This window comes from Chenopodium album, chromosome 27 (assembly GCF_948465745.1).
Source record: "Chenopodium album chromosome 27, dcCheAlbu1.1, whole genome shotgun sequence".
Lineage (NCBI taxonomy): Eukaryota > Viridiplantae > Streptophyta > Magnoliopsida > Caryophyllales > Amaranthaceae > Chenopodium > Chenopodium album.
In genome coordinates this window covers 26,365,269-26,386,286 of record NC_137860.1, presented here as the reverse complement: position 1 = coordinate 26,386,286, position 21,018 = coordinate 26,365,269, and the positions used below count along the sequence as shown (strand labels likewise).

The window sequence follows — 21,018 nt, the reverse complement described above, 5'->3', positions numbered from 1 at the left end:
TCAATTCAGTTCAGTTCAGTTCAGTTCAGCTCCTAATTTCCTTCTCTTATAAAATATTCATTTCAGTTCAGTTCAGTTCAGCTGAGTTCAGTTCAGTTCAGCTGAGTTCAGTCAATGAGAACATGCCCTTACCAATTTAATTTTACGGATCAAACACAATAATTTGACGGTTAAATCCAAATTAATCTAAACAAACACTCCTTAACCCCAATTGAAAAAAACTTTCAAGATCCTGTAGCAAGGAAAAAGTCAAAAACTCCCATATTTCACCAGTAATCCATAAAGAAACAACATCCTAATTAAAAACAACTTAAACCGTCTAAAAATCACTACAAAGACCCGTTTTTACCCTCTAAACCCTTAAAGCTCTTCCACATAAAGCATCAAAAAAAAGAAAATTTCTTCTTAGGCAAGAAATCCAACCATTATACCCAAAGTAATTTTTTTTTACCACTATACCCCACAATCCCATTTAATAGAGTAATTAAGATAAGCATTATTTCTTCATATATATACTCCATTTCCTCAACTCTACAAGTGAACCAAAATGAAGTGACACAATTTCAATTTTTTTTTTTTTAAGAAACTAAGAATCTTTTTTTATTTTCTCAATTTAATTTTTTTTATAAAAATATTTGTCTACTTTAATCTTTCCGTCACTTTCTCAGTCCTATTAAAAAGAAAGATGTTTAGGATGTTGTGCTGCTAATAACAAAGAAGGTCAGCACTCCACGCTTTGCTTACTCTTATTATTTTTTCAGGGTTGCGTGCTTTTTCCTCTAATTCTGTTTTTCATTTTTCTCTGTTTTAATTTTTTCTTCATCTTCCTTAAAAAGTTAAAATTCACCAAAAAAAATTAATCATCTTTATTTCTTCCTTAATCTAATCACTAATCTTAAGTAGCAGAAATAAAGGAGACCCACTAAGCGTGCTCTTTAACAATCCCATTAAATTTATTTTTAATTTTCTGCAAAAAAAAAATTAAAAGGTAAATGTTTTTTTAATTTATTATTTAATTTAATTTAATGGGTTTTGTTCCTTTTTGTGGGGTTTCAAATTTGCTGTTATATGTTGGTTGTTGTTGGTAGCATTTTCTGAAACATTTGAAACCAATTTATCAGCTTTGCCTTCTTCATTTTCTCATAATTTTAACTTTTAATTTCTGGGTTTATTTTTATTTTTATTTAAAATATATTTTTAATTTCCCTGTTTTCAGGATGTGGGTATTTTCTGCTATTTCAGTTTCTGGGTATCAACATCAATCACACTCTAGGTATGTTCTTCACATTTTCTTTCTCCATTTATTCATTTTATTTTGTGGGTAATTTATATATATATTTATTTATTTTTTGTTGTTTTTTGTTTTGCAGAGAAATTTAGTGGTCTGTAATAAAAAAAAAAATTCATCTGGGTAATTCTGTTTTGGGTTGATTTATAATTTGTGAGAAAAACAAAATGAGTGAAAGTAGTCCAAAATTGCTGGATTTAATAAATGGGAATAATAAAAATACAGAAAAAATATATGGGTTATCATCTTCATCTTCATCATGTAATGAAGAGAACAAGCTAGAACTAAGGTTGGGATTACCTGGTGATAATGGAAATTGGTCAGCCAAACAAGGCCTTAATTCTAGAGAGAGAGGGGAATCACTTCTCTCTCTAGGATACTTCAATGGTGGTGTGATCAGGTGTGGCAAGGAACAGAATCATAAATCATGGACAACACCATCAACAACACCAGCAACAGCAGCAACAACAACAACTACAAGTAATTCTGCATTTCTGCAAAATCATCAACAAGAAAAACAACAGTACCAAACATGCCCTAAACAAGCTAATGGTTTAACTGTCATGGTAAAAGATTCATCACAGCCCTGTTGCACTAGAATAGCAGAGTTACAGTCTGCTGAAAAGAAGGCATTTTCACCCTCTTCTGATCTTACAGCTGTGCCCAACACTTCTCAGAAAAGGTTCAATTTCTGAATTTCACCCTTTTTTTTTCTCCTTTTTTATTTAGTTTGAAAAATATTTATTTAGGAAAAAGAAAAATAATTGTTATGTTTGTTAACAGAGTATATTCATCACTGTATGTTGAAGATGTTTGTGAATGTGGTCCATACATTATAACATTATACTACTAGCAGTAGCAATCTTGGAATTTATTTTATTATAGTACTATTATGAAGTTAATTATTATCTTGAAAATAGTTGTATTTTTGTAAAGTTATGTGTGAAATTTGTTTTTTCCAGGTTTGTTTTTGTTTGATGAGGAATTTTAGGCTTTGATCTGCTCCATTTTTATTGTTTTCTACCAGTCTTGTCCTTAGCCTTTTGAAAAAGAACAAATTTAATTTAATGTTATTATATTATTCTGGATCAAATCTGTTAAGGATGAAAACGGAAAGTGAGTAAAACTTAAGAAAACGGGGGATTGCTAGTTATTGTTGTGTAATAAATTAATGAGAAAGAAATATCATTAGTAATGTTATGTACTAGAAACATTAATTTTGTTTATTTGTATGATATTTGGTTGATATCTGTAAGACCTGGTTGTGTTTATGGATTTGATGGGTTATATATGTTTAAGGATGTGTAATTGCATATACTGTAGCAGATACGATTATGTAGTTGACTTGTTTTTGTGTTTGATTGTGTCATGAATGGGCAAAATTTTATAGAGCTGCTCCTACTCCAGTAGTGGGTTGGCCTCCAATTCGATCGTTTCGAAAGAACCTTGCTAGCAGTAGCTCAGGAAAACCGGTTCCAGAACCGCAGAGTGCGATCCAAACTAAGCCTGTACATGAAAAACCAGCTAAGGACATTTCCCACAAGGGTCTGTTTGTGAAGATTAATATGGATGGTGTACCGATTGGAAGGAAAGTCGATCTAAGTGTACATAACAACTATGACAGCCTCTCGTCGTCTGTTGATGAGCTTTTCAGAGGGCTTCTTGCAGGTGAAACCCTTCTGTTCCATTGTGATAAAATGTCAACTGCTTTTTAGGTGTTAAAATTTCGAATGCGTTTACTACTTTACTAGTGTTGATCAATTTGCATTATGCATATAAAACAGTATGAATATATTGACTGATAGTTGCTTTCTGTAGTCAAGTTGTTTAGGTAGGCATGTTTTCATGAGGCTGACATGTTATTAGAAAAAATCTTGTTAATTTGTGAGGAGTTAGGAAGCTGTGGAGGTTTATTAGGGATCAATTTGTTGGTTTATTTCGTTGATTAATTCCGATAAGTTGTAGTTGTTTAATGGATAAAAATTGGCTCATATAGCTTGTCGTGTGGTTTTTCCGATCAGTTCAAAGAGATTCTTCTGCTGGTGCAATTGATATCAAACAAGAAGAGCAGAAACCTATTACCGGATTGTTGGACGGAAGTGGGGAATATACTTTGGTGTATGAGGATAACGAAGGAGACAGGATGCTTGTTGGTGATGTCCCATGGCAGTAAGCATCTTTATAATTCTGGATCTTAGCATTTGATCTATGTATTTTTAATTAAGTTTATGCGGCTCTATCCCATGTTGCATCCTTCTTATTGGTCATGACGTTTCGTAAACAGCAATGTGGTTGCTTTGATATGGATTAATTAAGGAAAAATTCTGGATTAGGAGTCCTATTTGGTTGACAATTATATGCATTGTTTTGTTGGTTAGTGGAGCATTTCCTGCTGTCCAAGGTGAATGGTATAAATGTTTTTGTAATAGCAGTAAAAGAATCTATGTTTGCACTCCATCATAAGAATGCATTATAATTAATCCTAAAAATTGACAATTTGCCTGAAGGATTTGTCGCATTGCATCGCTTATGATATTCTAATTTCTTGTACCTTGGACTTAGTTGCTTGTGGATTCAAAAACTCTTTTAGGATTAACCTACTGTTTTGATCCGTAAGCAGCCTCTGATGTGTGTTTATGTCAGCAATGTTGAAGAAATTGCAAATTTTTATATGATACAACTTGGATTTTGTTGACATTTGAAATTACTGTTTTATTTTGCAGCATGTTTGCATCCACTGTAAAGAGGTTACGTGTATTGAAGAGTTCCGACCTGTCTACCCTAAGCCGTGAGTTTCATTCCATTAACCACTTAAAATTGGCTTAATTGTGTATAATGTTTAAGTTGGATAACGGATTGAACAATTGACAAAACTCCATTGAAATAGTTTTTGATAAGTGGATGTCTTCATCTTTATTCTGCAGGTGGTGTCAGTAAAGAAGGCAAGGTACCGATTGAGAGTCCATCCAAGTGAGAAGAGAAGCAAAATGCTATTTGTTGCTAAATTGAGTTGAGGATGGAGTCCATTTTTCTGTGTTTAAGTAACTTTGTTCAGTTATTGCTTGCTGAAACAACAAATTGTTTCGAACTCAGAGCAAAAGATGTGTATTCGGTCTAATCATCTAATTCGCCTATGTAAAAAGGAGATAAGCCAAACTGATGGTTTTGTTTTGGATATGTTTTGTTCAATGATATAACTCTTTTGAAAACTCGAGTTGTTGCCTTATGCTTGTTTGTTCTTATGCTGTGTTCTGATTTGTGGCACTTGCTACCGAGAGGAGTATTTTGATTTTATGAGCTAGATGAACTAGGAAATGTCTGTCTTACAAAGTAGAGCTTCATAATTGAAGCATTTAGTTTGGTTTGGATTTTACTTATACTTGAAAATGCAAGTTACTCTTTTTACGAAGTGTATTGAAACTAGATAACTTAATTGACATTGATTTTATTTACTCAAACCTAATTGTATACGAACTTAGTTTCATTTACTAATAGTTCAACATTCGTAAAGATTAACTCGTCAACAAGTGTAAAAATCATGAATTGACCCCACTTAGATTAAATTGAATTGAGATAACCTCATCTAAATTGAAATTGAACCGATACAGTCATCGATCAAATAAAACCTGAATTGAATCAACTCAAATTAAATTCAAACTAAACAAAGTATGATCGTATAAAGAAAATCTAGAGAGGTACTCGAACACAACAGAGTTTACAAATGAGCAAATGAAGAAAAGTTGCAATTTTAAGCATAGACATAATGTCTTATTCAAAGATGTAATTTGGGCAAAATATTAATTATCTTTCACCTATGTCTACTTTATGGTTGGGGGGAATAATAACTGAATAAGTAGGTTTTAATTAGATGTACAGTGCAAGTTGTACAATTATCAGTAGCAGTATAATTATAGGGGATTTTCTTGATTTTGACTTGAATAAGGCTGAATATTTTGTTCTGTCACATAACCTAAACATTAAAAACAACATTGGAATATAGGATACATTTCTGAATAATGTAGATGTAGTTTTCAGCATTAATGTTCTGTTTTATGCTATGGTATCAAATATCTGAATTTCTGAGATTATGAATTTATGATCATAGAGTATTGAATGTAATATGAGCTCATAAATTATGGTATCTAGTAATATCCTACCATACGTAGGCAACATAGGTTAGGTTAGGTGGTAATTGTGTACTACCTCAAGGTCTATGTTTTGCTTCACCCTTTTGGCTTAATTTTGAGGTAAAACTTTTGTCCCTTTATATACAAGTATTTTTTTTTTTTTTTTTTTTTTTGTGGAAAATGACACATTTCATGTAAAAAGGATGAACTCAACGGATGAAAAAAGGAAAATCATTAAAAAAATATATATATATTTAGGATCTACTTTTGAATAAAATGTAGATTCCTCTATGACATTTTATGACTAGTCAAGATTAAATTAGTGAATTTCTAGAGTTATTTGAAGAATTAAGCCATCTAGGACACACTCGGAAGAGAAGTCCACTAACAGAGTCTCCACTTCACAGTGAAGTTTCATCTTAAAATCAATTGACAATAAGAGAAGTAAACCACTTGGGTATAGAATGACTACTCTTTATCTTTCAATGTGAGAAAGATAATACTCCCACACTTACTCTTATAACCATCTTCACATCAAGTGTGAGGGTTTATACATCCCCCTTAAACAAATTCAAATAAACAACTCACACTCACATTTTATGTAGCAAACTCTAAAGAGACCTCAAAAGATGAGCATTATCACCACAATCCCTAACATGATAGATGTCTTACAAATAGGGTAAACAACCTAGTTGAGCTCAAAGAGAAATCAATGTACAAAAACACAAAGATTATATGAATTGCTCATGATTAGCTACATCCACAGTCATAAAAGAGGAGAGTTTTATTGGTGTTAGGGATAGTATAGATTACAAAATAGTAGATATATAAATTAAACCTTAAATAAAGTTTATATAGTACTCTTGAAATAGAAAATAGAATTGGCTAAAAATGGGCTCCAAAACAGAAAATTGTATAGACATGGTGATAGTTGTTTGAAAGGGGCTAATTGATGATTCAAAGCATGTTCAACAGTGACAATTGAATAAAATTAGGATGAATGTACATGAAATAAACTATAACGGTTAAATAGGATTGGTGGGAATAATTCAAAAAATTGAACAAAGAATTTTGACAGAGAAACAAGCTTATTTATCAAAAACTCTTCTCGCTTCTTTCAAATGACATAATTGCTTCCAAAATTGTTTCACGAAAATTTTGACTTTTACCACCTCTAAAAAACGACTTATTTGCTTTTACCACCTACATAAAAAAAGGTTTTATTTACCACCACATAAAAAAATAAAAGTTGGCTTTTATCATCAATCACCTCCAACTAACGGATTCTGTCTATAAATCCGTTAATGGGGCCTCCCATGTACACGCGTCACCATATTATTGGGTAACTTTTTTACAAAAATAAAAAACAATTTTTTTTTAAAAAAAAACCAGCCATCAACCGGCGGTGGCACCACCGGGCCTACTACTAGCCCCATCGTCGAACTGGCTATCAGCCCCACCGCCAGACCGCTACCAGCCCATCACCAATTCGCCACAACGCAGCCACCACACCGCACAACGCTCCAGCCACCACCACCGAATTTTGATCACTTTTCTCCAATTTCTGACCTCAAAACTAACTCTAGCCACCAAATTCTGAGCACCCATAAAGCCCCCTCCTAATCCCGGCCACTCTTAAAACCCTAGCCACCACCAAATTTTGCACTCCTAAAACCCTAGCCACCAATTCTGACCACCTCCCAAGCCCACACCAAATTCCGACCCCACCTTAGCCCCACACGAATTCCGACCTTTTGGGATAAATTAAATCCATTCTCGGTTGGTTGACATGGAAAATCGGGGAAGATGAAGAGGAAACGTCAAAATGGTAGGCCCTACTAACGGATTCATGGACAGAATCCGTTAGTTGGTGGTAAAATTCAATTTTTGGAAATTTCGTTGGTAGTAGAACAAAGCTTTTTTATTTTACGTAGGTGGTAAAAGCAAATAAGTCGTTTTTTGGAGGTGATAAAAATCAAAATTTCCATATTTCATTGCAGCCCTATTTGTGCACGTGGTTTATAGGTTTAGATACTCAACTTTGAGTCTCATTTGACAAAAACTGTGAGCTCTTATCAATATTGTAATATGTTTAAGTTTTAATTAAAATTTTTTTTTCTAAAAAAAACTTATAATATGATTTGGTGGGCCATAAATTGAAAGTGACATTAATACACTTTAGAAAGTCTCACCATTGGGAAATTAGACTTCACATGAGTTGCTAAATTGAGAAGTGTTGGGTATCACCATTAGAGGTAAAAAACAACTCATTTGTATTTCAATAATCAAACTTGAGTCTCACCATTGGAGATGGTCTAAGATTAATTAAGGTCTTGTTTAATTCAACTTATTTTAGGAAAAATAAGTTCAAATCACATCAAATCAGAAAAAATAAGTTTAGATCAAATCAGATGAAATAAGTTCAAATAAGGTCATCGTTTTGTGCAATTTTTTTATAGAGGTGATCAAAATTCGGGCCGGGTCGGGCCTCAACACAATTTCTCGTGTCCAAACCCGCAAAAATGTAGCGGGCTTGTCGGGCCAAAACGGGTTTTCGGGCCGAGTTCGAGCTTTTTAACTAAAAGTGTGTTTTTATACTTGCCCAAAGCCTCCCTATTTTCGGGCCGGATATGGCCGGGCTAGCGGGCCGGGCCAATGTTGATCACCTCTAGTTTTTTATCGCTAAATATCTCTAATTACGTAATGAAAAAAAATTATAAAAATTATACATTAATAAAATACACATTATTACAAATCTAACAAGATCTCACTTAATATCCTTAAATATTTTTCCTTATAGATTACGTACACTTAAGATCAAAGTTTGGTCAAATCTGATAATCAGAAGATTGGACCAGATCACACCAGATCAGATTTGTTCAGATAAACAAATATAAGGTGAACAAAACAAGCCCTAAAGAGAACTTTACCACCTCTTCAAATTTTTATTGCAAAACATGGAAATTTTGTTTCGTTAAAATTATCAAAAAAAAAAAAAAAAAAAAGTTGTATTTGCATAACTCAACGTAACCCTCTTTTAATATACACTCCAAAAACTAATGAACTCCTTGGAGGAAAATCCTTGCCTATAGACAACTCATTTAAAAGTCTTTAAGACCACCTTAATAACCTGCTAACAAGTGAAGTTGAAAACATGCGTAGAACGGGGTATATTTTATTTTGGATTGATAATTAATCTGCTTTTTAAAGTCTTTTATTAGAGGTCCTCAATAAGTGAATAAGGGTTAAAGTGACATATTTTTGTAATTGATTTTCTCTCCCAATTTGTTGTCGAAATCATTTCATAACATAGTTCTGAAGGCGAAACTGATTATTCTCCCCCAATTTATTGTCGAAATCATTTCAAGAATTTTATACCTCACCACCTAAACGGAGGATACCCCAATTTAGGGTCAAATTTTGTCAAAACAGTTGTTTGTTAAATTAGATACTTAGCTTACTCTTGCTCATGAATCTAGCCTTCATAACAACAATTGGTGTTTTTACTAGATTTAGAAAAGTGAACGTTCCATCTAAGTAATCACATGTCTTCTATAATAGTATAGTGTCCGTAACACCTTATTTAAAAGAAACATTATTCCTTATAATACGTGCTTAAAGGTCAAATGTTAAGAAATTCATCTCTCAATAGTCAATAGAGATATGAGATATCGGAAAATATCACACACATAGATATTTTCCGATATCTCATATCTGTAACAGTAATTAAGCAGTGATTATGCACCATCTCATCTTTGACCTTGAAAATCACCCCACCTTAACCAACATAAATGCACCATGAATTTCTTTTCATTAGGAGTCATTTGATAGAATGAAAATCTTGGATATTTGTATTGATGAAAACCAATAAATTTGTAAAATGTTTTACTTAATTAACCAAAATGTGAACAAGTGTAACAACCCCCAAAATGCCAATTATTTAAGTCAGCATTCATGAGTTCTTGACCGTAACTCATGTTGCATACTTTATCCAATTAACAGTATAGCTACCTGAGATTAGAACAAAACAAAGTGTGGTCGACTATAATGTGATCAGACCTTCCCTTTGTATATTGATACTTGATAAGTTGATAGTGATGCTCTTAAAGACTAGACCCGGTTCATCTCCTGCAATGACTTCAATAGTTCAATTTTTTTTGTTTTCAAATGATTTTATGGTTGTCAATTTAAAAATGAATGGTTTAGATTTAATGATTTTTTTTTTTGATTTTCATAAAAAAAAATGATTTTTTTGGTGAAAAAAAAAATTTAATGAATTTTGAATTATTTTTAAATGTTAATATTAATTAAAAATTAATGCTCCATCCGTCCCCAAAACTTCGACCCTTTTGGCCTAATTATTTAGTCCCATAATGATCGACCCATTTGCATTAAAATACCCACCAATTTACAACAATATTTGTGAAAAATTAATTTCCCCATACAAAATTGAAAAAATGGCTTAAAATAATAACAACTATTACAAACTCAACTATTTGCTATTAGTGGTACCGTCTATCTTTGTAATTATTATTATTTTTTATATTAATTTTTTGTTTTCTTTTCAAAATACATACATAGTATTATATGTTAATAATTATTTTTACAATCCAAATTAATAATGCCCCCCCCCCTTTTGTTAGGATTATTTTTGAAAAAAAAATAAAAAAAAATCAATATGTAATAAATTTTTTTCATAATACATATAGTATACATCACAGAGTAGTAAATACGGTATTTAAATACCTTAATATTATGTTGATATAATTAATTTCAAAATATCCGAAATTTTCCCACATTAGCCAACCAAAATAATGTAGAGAATTTTTTGGATTTTGAAAACAATTTTTGAAATAATTAAATTAAAAAAAATACTCTATTTACTATTGTGTGGTAGACTGATAATAGAAATAATCACTACATGTTTTTTGAAATAAATTATTTAAATACATATTGACAATTAAAAAAAAAAACCTAACAAAGGGGTAGGCATGCATTATTAATTTGACTGTAAAGGAAATTATTATACAATATGTATTGAACAAAAAAAATTAATAAAATAATAGTAATAAATATTGACGGAATATTACTCAAAATACTTTTTTGATGACTTGCGTACTATTTTGCACGTATAGCATAAAAGGAGGTAACGCTAATAGAAAATAGTTGAATTTGTATTATTTTGCTCACACTGTTGATAGTTGGTATTATTTAATTTTAAGCCAATTTTCCTATAAAATTTTGTTTTTTCATGCATTTTTAATACTTTATATCTCTACTTTTTTTTTTACTAACCCCATGTAAATTTATCTTTCCAATATGTTTTTATTTCTTTTTTATTTAAGTTTCTTATTAACCGCAAAATCAACCCAAAAGAGTCAAAGTTTTGGGGACGAAGGGAGTATAATTATTTCCTGAAAAAATTTAGTTTAATTTTTTGATCTTTTATTTTATTAATAATTAAATCTAAATTCCGTAAATCAATATGAAAAAATTAAAATTCGTAAGTTAGAATAATTAATTTTCAGACAGTTCAAAAATTTAAAATGAATCCCTAAAATAAGAAAAATGTTGTTTAATTAATCTTAGCATTTAGAAATAATTCAAAAAGTTGAATCACTGTCGTCTAATTTTAAAAATTGTGATAACAATCATTTTTAGAATGACCATGGTAGAATTTTCTTAAAAATAATATATATTTTTTTTTTGAAACATTCTTAAAAATAATATATACTCTATTTGTGTTGTAAAATTTTAGAATGACTACTATACTTGATTGTATATGTAAAGAAAATTTTAACAGATGTTTTTCAGTGCGGCAAGCTACATGGTGCGGCAGGAGTTACTTGTACGGTGTTACTTGTATTTTAGGGTTACTTGTATTTTGGGGTTACTTGTATAGTTGTATGGGTTACTTGTATCGTGGGGTTACTTGTAGGTGTTTCTTGTATTCTGAGTAACTCCTACAAGCAGACTAAAACCTCATACCAAAGCAGCTAGTAACACCCTACAAATAACCCCTGGCCAAATCTAATAACACCTATACAATGGTACAAGTAACCCCAGCAGCTAGTAACACCCTACAAATAACCACTGACCAAATCCAGTAACACCCACACAATGATACAAGTAACCCCAGAATACAAGTAACACCTACTAGTGACCCCTGACAAAACTAGTAACACCCTACAAGTAACCCCTAACCAAAACCAGTAACACCCATACAAGTAACCCCAAAATACAAGTAACACTCCCTGACAAAACCAGTAACACCTTACAAGTAACCCCTGCCGCACCATGTGGCCTGCCGCATACAAAAATTTGTAAAATTTTAAATACGGAGTACATATTTTCCTGTTCTTATTAAAGTATTTCGCTTGAAATTTGACATTCATTTATACAAACAAAATTGAGAAAGGTACTTTCGAAATCTTGTAAAATTCATTTATTCTTTTAGGAAATTTTGTCAAAAAAAACCATTTATAACAACTATTTTGCTGGGAAAAACCTTATAAAAATTTTTTGGCAAGGAGAAACCAAATTCTAAAATATTTTTGTTGAAGACACCCTAAGATCTCTAATCACTCAATTAACATCTAATTTTTCATTAATTCTTTTAACTAGATGAAGCCCGTGCGATGCACGGTTTGTTTGATTTTTTTTAATGAGCTAATATTTGTTATATATTTAGATAAAATTCCTAATATTAAAAGATAATATTTAATATTTAATTAATTTAAACTTAAAAATCTCATTCGCCAATTTTGCTTACGTGGCATTTGAATTATTTAATTCTAAAAGAAATTAATAATCTCTTATTTAATTGGCTACTCCTAAGATTTATAATCCTACATGGCGCGCTAAGAAAATTAGATCCTACGTGGCTCTCTTAAAACTCGGGAAAAAACTCCCCTTTATATATATATATTAGATTACTCTTAATTCTTTCTTAACTATTTAATTATTAAGTTAATTTAATAAATTAAAAAAAAAAAAACAAAAACCATCTCCTTTTCCCCCTCCCATGGCAGCAGCCCCCTCCCCAATCCCCAACCGCTGCCTAGAACTCCCCCACCCCTGCCGACCAACCTCCACCGCCGAACCAACCCTAAGCATCGTTCTCCACCGCGCGAACCGACCCTAAGCATTGTCAAGCATACAAAATCATTCTCCCAAAAACTGTCATACAACTTCAAACAATTTGAAGAACAATCTCACTCACATTCTCTCTCATCATTTCACCTTCAATCAATCAATCCTCTATTTAATCGATTAAAACAAACAAAAACATTGGTTAATTACATTTTTAGGATCTGATGAGTTCCAAATTAGAGTAATTTCTTTGATTTTTCCAGAAATTTGCAGAAATTAGTAATGAGAGGAGCAAGATTGTGTGGATTGCATTGTCAGGGGAGCTAGGATTTAAAGGTTACCAAAAATTGGACCCAAATAGTTTTGAATGGCCTTTTCAATACGACGATGCTTGACCCATTCTTGACTGGTTTTGCTCCAATCGTAGGGTTAAAGAGGGTGGTGCAGCGAGGGTAAAGGGGAAAGGGAGGGGGTCGGTTTGCCGGTCAAGGCTGGTCGGCGGGGGTGGGGGGTTTTTAGGCGGTAGCTGGGGATGGGGGAGGGGGCTGCTGCCACAATAGGAGGGAAGGAAAGGGTGGACGGTTGGTGGTGGTGAGGCCGTGAGGGTGGTGTTTGTTTGTTTTTTTTTTTTTTTAATTTATTAATTAACTTAATTATTGAATAGTTAAATGAAAATTAAGAGTAATTTGAAGAATTAATGAAAAATTAGAGGTTAATAGAGTGATTAGAGATTTTAGGTTGTCTTCAACAAAAATATTTTGCAATCTGGTTTCTCTTTGCCAAAAAAATTTTATAAGGTTTTTTCTAACAAAATAGTTGTTATAAATGGTTTTTTCTGACAAAATTTCCATTCTTTTACCGTATAATTATATACTTTATTTGTTTCGTAAAAACGCAACACTTTACTTTTATATGTGTTTCGTAATACAGTAATTGCAACACTTCCTTAATTGGTAAAGACTAACACCTACTCCACTTATACTACATTTTTTTTATTTTTTTTAATTTCTCTCTTCTACCAACCCCACTTACACTACTTTTATTTCCCTCTATCCTAATAATATATATATATATATTTTTTCACTAATTCCACTTTAAATATAAAATCCACCTCTGGGTGTTTAACATAATTTTCGAAAAACTTTGTCCAACACTTAGTGTTGTGATTATTACAAAACCGAGGGAATATTTTTAATAAGTTGACATTAGTGACCGGTCAAACCATTTGGATCAATGATTTTAACCGGTCACTAATCTTAATTTTAATCGGTCAAACACACTTGACATTAGTGACCAGTCAAACCGATCATGATAAGTTAAAGACTGTTTTGGAAGGAACCCTTTATAATTGGGACCGTTCTGAGATAATTGAAAGTTGAAACCTTTTAAATAAGATGGTTGATAATTAGAATTGCTTGTATTAATATTAAAGAAGATTTATGAATCTCTAATAAACGTTGCAATTAAAACACTCAAATAGAAATAACTACTTAATATACTGTTCGTATGATCGTATCTACCATCTTTTTCTTCTAGACATTATTTTAGGCGGCACCCCCCTAAAAAAGCCCTTTATTTTAAGATTAACTGTTCCTTTTGCGCCGCACAAAAAAGTGATATGCTTAAGAAAAGTCCTCTTCTTAGTGGGCTACTCAATATTATTACATGCATGGAATTAATTTCTAATAATTTGAGGTATTAAGATTTAGCTGTTAGCTAGGAGATGTCATGTTCATGAAAGCACCCTTACATTAAGCCACATAGTATATAATTATTTATTTATAAAAATACATTATAGTTTCGTTGTTTCAAAATAAATGTCTCAATTTGATTGATATATTTGCCCACATTGAATTTTGACTAGCAATATCTCAAATCATCGGTAAGTAATCTAAGTATATATATTATAAAAAGTTGATATTTAGAAATTATATATTACGAAGACTTTAGCTAATAAGTACTTACTGTACATGACTATTTTGATCTTATGGATACATCACAAGTATGCATTGAAGTACTCTGTAATGAAAAACAAGGTATTTATTGTTGAAACAGAAGAAGTATAACTTTAATATATAAATAGTTTAAGTTTATTTATGTATAAAAAGGAGCAAGAAAAAGATGGTGGTCCAAATCAAAGGGAAGAAAGAAAGGGGGTGAAATGAAGGGTCATCATCTTTGAAGGCTGCCTAATTGTGGGACAATCACACAAATCCATTCAAAAGTTTGGTCTTGTACGATAGAATTTTACTTGTGACTAATTTAGTACTCCGTAAAATTTAAATAAAATATAATAAAATTTTATTCAAGGGGGGATGTTTTTAATGTTGTTGGGTTAGGGGAATTACGCGTGGGAGTTGTGTGTTTGTTTTAATAGTGGTGAATATATGTTGTGTGGGTCACTAATTGTAATCTTATCACTTTGATTGATAACAACCTTACATTGATACAACATTAAAAGTACATTATTTTTTATGCAATGTGCATGAAATAAAATAAAATTGTGGATAAAGATAAGGACTAAGTTAATCATATGTGTAGCATCACTCAGTTAATCATATGGTTGATTGCTACTTAATTTGAGGGCTTATCTATGTTTTTTCATATTTATAAATTACAAACTAACAAAAAGGGAGTTTATTAATAATAGTACTATAAGCCAGAACATGTTAAATAATTTAAAATGGAGGAAGAATTTTATAAGTACCGACATCATGCATAATCATAATATTTATTCGTATGGATTAGAGCTCATAAAAATGCAACTCAACCTACTGACCGGACACAAAATTTGCCAAGATATATGAGCAGGTTTTTTAGGCCTGAATTCTTATAACTTTGTTTTGGGATATATTTGTTTTAATTTTGCGTTTGTAAATTATAGCCCAAAAGCCCACTATTGTTGGCCCAGAGCATTGAGCCCAAGACAATTAGTATTATGACAGTAGTTTATAAAGTTGAGGTGATTATTAATGCCGGCAAATTTTAAGATGCACCATGGTGCACCTAGAATAGGTGCACCACGCCTATACTTTTGAACAATCAGTAAAAAAATCTGAACAATTGCAAATTTTGAACATGTAGTAAAAACATCCGAACATCGCAAATTTTGAACATTTAGTTAAAAAATCTGAACAACTGCAATGTATCATGCCTATACTTTCCCAACCCACAAACCGGATCCTCTATGGCCTAGAAAGTGCGGGGTTGGGCAAGCCTAAAAATGCAGTTTTAGTTCAAAGACTGAGATCTGAAAATCCCAAAAGGCCTGCTTTTGCTTAATAAGCCTGACAATATCTTGCAAGTTTGGACACAAGATTTTGTTCAAAAGGGACAGCCCAACCCGATTTTCAATCACCTCTAACATAAAGACAAGATAATTTGTATAATAACTTATACTACCTCCGGTCCAAGCTAGTTGCAACTTTGGAATATTTTATATCTCACAAATAATACCCCAAAGTTAAAACTAACTTGGACCGGAGGTAGTATTATACTTTTGTAAGATAACATAAACACAAGGCAGATACGAATTTACGATAGAATACAAGTACTAAACGAGTTATTCGAATAAACAAGCCTTATAAAACACATTAAAATTTTACAAATGTATCAGCTCAGTTGGTGGCATAGACAATACATTGCTGCCATCAATCCATATTCTGCATTTCTGCACATGATTTTCCCCCTCTCTAAAACGGTGAGTAAAAGGATTATTAGGAAGTCCTCCTCACCAAGGGCAAGTTACAATTCAACACATGAATTGAACAGGCGACTGAGGCCCTTGGTAGATTCTGCAATGTATTCTCCAGGAACATTCGATCTGCTTTTGCAAACTTTCTTCGGAATAAGACCAAGTCCTCCAAAACTAACGCATATCTCAGCAGAAACCGGATCAAACATAATTCCCTTTCAATCCCATAGTAATACTTAATCACGATTCTTTTAAGATGATTTCTGCAACATGAAGGAACAACTGAGAGAGCTTCTTCACAAAATCTTCGTTCCAGCACACATGTATCCTGATTGTAACGACTACTTGTAGTATCACCAGATGATACGAATCCCTACAATTTAAGTAGATGATAATCAAACTACAATTATTACACCATATGCAAAATTATGACCAGATGATAAGAATTCACACACTTACCGTTGGAAAGACAAGTGTTTCTAAGACAGGAGAACAATTCAGAAATGCTAGCAGCAACTTATCCCAAGAGTTACAACAATGATAAAGCTCGAGACGCTTCAAGTTATGAAATACGGGCAGATGATCATTTACGTTAACATAGCTTAAAACCTTCAACCAAAAGTTAACAAATAGCCATCCATCAATTTCACAAATACAGTATAAATCATATAAAAAAAATAATAAAAAAAAAAAAGAGTAAGAAATTAAGACAAACCTCTATGCATGCACCAGACAAAGTTAAATGCTGAACATTAGACAAGGGCCTTATAAGGGTAAGCATTTGCACACAAGAAAGCTCAAATTCTTCCCCCAACAATTGATTTTCCAGGTAGACATCTGCTTTAACAAGGCAATTCATATTTGGGACAGAGTACTGTAAAGCTAAATTATCGGTGTATTCAAGATACTCCAAATTTGGAGTATTAATAATCACACAATCAGTATTGTCTATGTAATCAAGTTTATTCACAAATAAGCATAATCTACGGAGAGAAGGGGAAGAGATATTTGTGACATGGACGTGTTTCCAATAGACATCCACAATGAGGTCTTCAAGTACAGGACAACCGGAAATTAGCCTTGTCACAAACGCTTCCTCGAAAATGAAAGCCACACGTAATTGGAGTAGTTTCAAGTTTGGAAGATGAAAGGATGACATAGTTGAAGTTTGATCAAGACTAAGGTTAACATCGAGCTTCAACACCTCCAAAGTTTCACAGGTGAAAATCTCGAGGGGGAGCAGACCATCACCAGGTTGCTTCACTTGAATGCGGAGGTCAAGCTCTCTGAGGCCACAACGAGTTAATGGAAAAGAGATCCATGCATTAACTTGTGTAGCTTTCAAGTCCGGGCAACAGTCTTTCTCTTCTGGACCATTGAACTTGCAATCTGTACAAGATGTGTCCGTGAAGTCTGCACCTACTCCAAGCTTAAACCTGGTAAGATACTGAGACTTGTATGCAGACAGAACACTGTCAACAAAGGTGACAAAAGTGGGGAAACGTTGGATCGCAAAGGGAAGATCCGAACAATGAGATATAGGTGAATCATCAAAGTCGAGGCTCGTAATGAAAGGGAAAATACACCTCATCCTCTTGGACAAGATGCTAGTAACAGCAGCATCCTTGGTGGGAAGCAAAGACAGTATCCGAATCAACAATTCATCAGGTAAATTGGTGAGCCTATCTGATATAAGGATGTCACCACAATTTCGATCAATCTGTAGTGTAGTAGTACTACATGGTCTCAACCTCAAATCCATAGGACTATAGGAGTATTATTAACACATAATCCCCTGATCTTGAATTAATTAATTCCCTGCTTCAATAAAACAAGAATCAAACTTAATACGAAGTAATAATCTTAATCTAACATAAAAGGGTTATAGACAGAAGTCTGCAATTCATTATCAACATAATTCCCATCTAATAAAAGGGTGTCACTGCTATTTTGATCCATTGAGTATTATTAACACAAAATTCCAATAACAAGAATAAATTCTTAATAACATAATTACTTAGTTAATTCAATGTTTCAATGAACAAAAAAAAAAAAAAAAACTTAACAATAAGCTTAATTTAACATTGAAGGGATACGAACAAAAGAATGCAAATCACAATTAATCAAATTGGGTTCCAAAATCACATAAAATTCCTCTACATAAGAAATGAACAAAATTGTTTGTTATAGTCATTTATAAAATCAGTAATTATAATCTATAGTTCAATATTTCACCTCAAAAGAACCCGAAATTGACTATGCAGACAATTTGATTAACAATAAACCCTAGATTGTAAAATTGATATTTAATGATCAATAGCAATTAAAAATAAAATTACCTCAAGCTGCTTCAATGGAATAGAGAAAACTAAGAAGGGTCTTCAATGGAGAACTCAGATCATGCTTCTAAGGTAGAATTCTGAGACACTGGAGTGAGCTTCAATGGAGGAGAGAGAAAGAGGGGCAAAAATAATTTAAAAGTTGGGAGGAAAATTCAGAGAAGCCCACGCTTTCTGATATTACAGTACATTATTAAACACTAATGACCTTGACTTATTACTCTCTCCGTTCTTAACTCTGCATTTGCACGGTTCTAAGGAACATCTTTGACCACTAATAGTTTCGGCTATGTACAAGTAATTATTTTTTAATAAAGGCAAAATCGGCCTCAACAACACGAATTTTTAACAAGGTGCATAAGGTAGCATGAACTTTGACTAGTAGCTATAACAGCACTAACTTCTTTATTGGGTGTACAAAATATCATAAACTATTATTTGTTGATTTAATATTCACATTTTAATATTTAAGCCCGTAGCTTCTATTACATGGTTAAAAAATCAAGAAATTAATATATATATATATTTAGTAATAAACGCATATATTTTGTAATAAACGCATATAATTTATAATATGTCTTTCCTTCCTTAAAAAAATTGTCCACATCCACATGTCACAAATTACTTGTATGTTAAGAATATTATTTTTAATTTTTTTTGCTTAACTTATTAGTTGTCTATATTTTTTTTTTTTGGAAAGCTAAATCAAATCTTCTACTGTAATATATTTCATATGTAATTATTACTTATATATAGAAAGATGTTTTCCTTATATAACTCTTTTTTCAAAAATAAAATAAAATAAAATAAAAGGGACACCCCAGGAAATGACACGTGTCATTGCTGATGTGTCTTTTAGTATATAGTACTGATAAAACCTAAGCAAAAATTTTATCGAATATTAATATTCTATTAATTGTTTGTAAATTTTGATATCATATTTAGTCCTGGAGGTCCAAATTGAGCCAATACTTTGACCGAGACATTTTTTATAACATGCAAATCGTTTTTTTTTTTTTTTTTTTTGTGATTTTTTATCCAAAAGTTGATCTTAAATTTGACTAAATTCACCTCCAAAACCTCGTTTAATATTTTTTACCCATAAAAAAAATTGAGGCACGCAGTACTAAAAGATTTTTTTATAATAATAAAATATTAGATACCATGTCTTCGTCAAAATTTTTGGTATCAAGCTTCATTTATGATACTTTGTGCACCTAATAAAAAAGTTTGTGTTGTTATAGCTACTAGTCAAAGTTCATGCTGCTACTTGCATGCACCTTGTTAAAAGTTCGTGTTGTTGAGGCCAATTTTGCCTTTAAAAAATAATATTTGAACTATCTATCATAAGGGGAATCTAATAAATTCAAACTTGTTAATTTATTTTGATTGTATAAATCATTAAATGTGGTCAAAGTTATTTTATTTTGACCACTTGAATAGTAAGTGAGTCGAACTTTTAGGAACGGAGGTAGTATTTCTTTTTATTTGGTTTCATGATTCTTCTATACACATTTACATAAAATATTATTCCAACTCCTTTTTAATTATATGATAAACAGAATAATATTAAATTTTGCCAAAAAAGTAAGGGATTGTTCTGATTGACTGAACAGAACTTATTGGAGCTGAGCTGAACTGAACTAAACTGAATATTTTATGAGAGTGGGAAATTAATATAAGAAGTGAACTGAACTGAACTGAACTAAACTAAACTAAACTAAACTGAACTTATTAGAGCTAAACTGAACTGAAAATAAGCTGAAGAGAACAGGTCCTTGATACTCCTTAATAAAACTGGTTCATATTATTAATATCAAAGAAATTACTTTAAAGCATCACTATTATATGCTGGATATCATTATTTTATATATAAATAAATTACATTTATGCATGGCACGAGGCTGAAGCTAGTATTTTGCTATTTTCCACCGTACTAGTGGTCTCATCATATCTCATTTTAATATTTTTCATACTCTCTCTCCTCCTCACTTCAACTCACTTATGTTTTTTGTTTTTTAATTTTTTTTTATTTTTTATAGATTTTACATCCATCATATTTTTTCTTTCTACTACCTAAAACACTGTGAACAAAGAAATGAAACAAATAATATAATACAAGTAAATCCAAGTTATTCAATATGATTAACAAAATATGTTACTCAAGTAATACTCTTATCTTTTCGTATCTGCCATTCAACTTTCTCTCTCCTCACTCCTCTTCTACCTCAACCATCACATCCACTACCATCATCACTTCGACGCCCACCCATCTATGACCTCGACCCATCATTACTTTGTTATTGCTAAACTTGACCCATCTACGAAATGTCGAACTCGGCCCATCATCATTTCGTCGCCGCTGAACTCAACCCATCATCAATTGAAGGAGCTTTAATAGAGGATATGGTCAACTCTTCCCTTTGGGGTTGACCATGCCCTTAATTTCACCCTTCAATTCTAGGGTTTTCATTTTTT

The 21,018-nt window shown here is 32.0% G+C and overlaps 2 protein-coding genes across 4 annotated transcripts; one reads left to right on the top strand and one right to left on the bottom strand.

Annotated features, from left to right (window-relative positions):
* Window positions 1-820: 820 nt before the first annotated feature.
* On the top strand, window positions 821-4,497 carry LOC145620456 (auxin-responsive protein IAA26-like). 2 transcript variants are annotated; one of them, XM_081675135.1, is made up of 7 exons: window positions 821-988; window positions 1,217-1,273; window positions 1,371-1,970; window positions 2,679-2,956; window positions 3,310-3,457; window positions 4,012-4,076; window positions 4,213-4,497. In XM_081675135.1, the coding sequence occupies exons 3-7, from the start codon at window positions 1,456-1,458 to the stop codon at window positions 4,260-4,262; spliced, it is 1,056 nt and encodes a 351-aa protein (XP_081531261.1). In that variant the 5' UTR covers window positions 821-988; window positions 1,217-1,273; window positions 1,371-1,455; the 3' UTR covers window positions 4,263-4,497. The 2 variants fall into 2 exon arrangements, with proteins under 2 accessions (XP_081531261.1, XP_081531260.1); XM_081675134.1 differs by lacking the exon at window positions 821-988 and having other exon boundaries at window positions 1,099-1,273.
* An 11,535-nt stretch (window positions 4,498-16,032) lies between these two features.
* On the bottom strand, window positions 16,033-18,794 carry LOC145620819 (F-box/LRR-repeat protein At4g14103-like). 2 transcript variants are annotated; one of them, XM_081675536.1, is made up of 4 exons: window positions 18,541-18,794; window positions 16,917-18,022; window positions 16,661-16,810; window positions 16,033-16,574 (listed from the first exon to the last, which is right to left on the bottom strand). In XM_081675536.1, the coding sequence occupies exons 2-4, from the start codon at window positions 17,961-17,963 to the stop codon at window positions 16,224-16,226; spliced, it is 1,548 nt and encodes a 515-aa protein (XP_081531662.1). In that variant the 5' UTR covers window positions 17,964-18,022; window positions 18,541-18,794; the 3' UTR covers window positions 16,033-16,223. The 2 variants fall into 2 exon arrangements, with proteins under 2 accessions (XP_081531662.1, XP_081531661.1); XM_081675535.1 differs by having other exon boundaries at window positions 16,917-18,019.
* Between the last annotated feature and the right edge of the window lie 2,224 nt (window positions 18,795-21,018).

What these genes read in the sequence shown, in the direction of transcription:
- LOC145620819 (XM_081675536.1), bottom strand. Translation starts at nt 17,963, where the DNA reads ATGGATTTGAGGTTGAGACCATGTAGTACTACTACACTACAGATTGAT. An exon ending in TGTCTGGTGCATGCATAGAG is followed by an intron (nt 16,811 to 16,916) that starts GTTTGTCTTAAT and finishes TTTTGGTTGAAG; the next exon opens with GTTTTAAGCTATGTTAACGT. An exon ending in AAACACTTGTCTTTCCAACG is followed by an intron (nt 16,575 to 16,660) that starts GTAAGTGTGTGA and finishes CTTAAATTGTAG; the next exon opens with GGATTCGTATCATCTGGTGA.
- LOC145620456 (XM_081675135.1), top strand. Translation starts at nt 1,456, where the DNA reads ATGAGTGAAAGTAGTCCAAAATTGCTGGATTTAATAAATGGGAATAAT. An exon ending in CCCAACACTTCTCAGAAAAG is followed by an intron (nt 1,971 to 2,678) that starts GTTCAATTTCTG and finishes AAAATTTTATAG; the next exon opens with AGCTGCTCCTACTCCAGTAG. An exon ending in CGACCTGTCTACCCTAAGCC is followed by an intron (nt 4,077 to 4,212) that starts GTGAGTTTCATT and finishes TTTATTCTGCAG; the next exon opens with GTGGTGTCAGTAAAGAAGGC.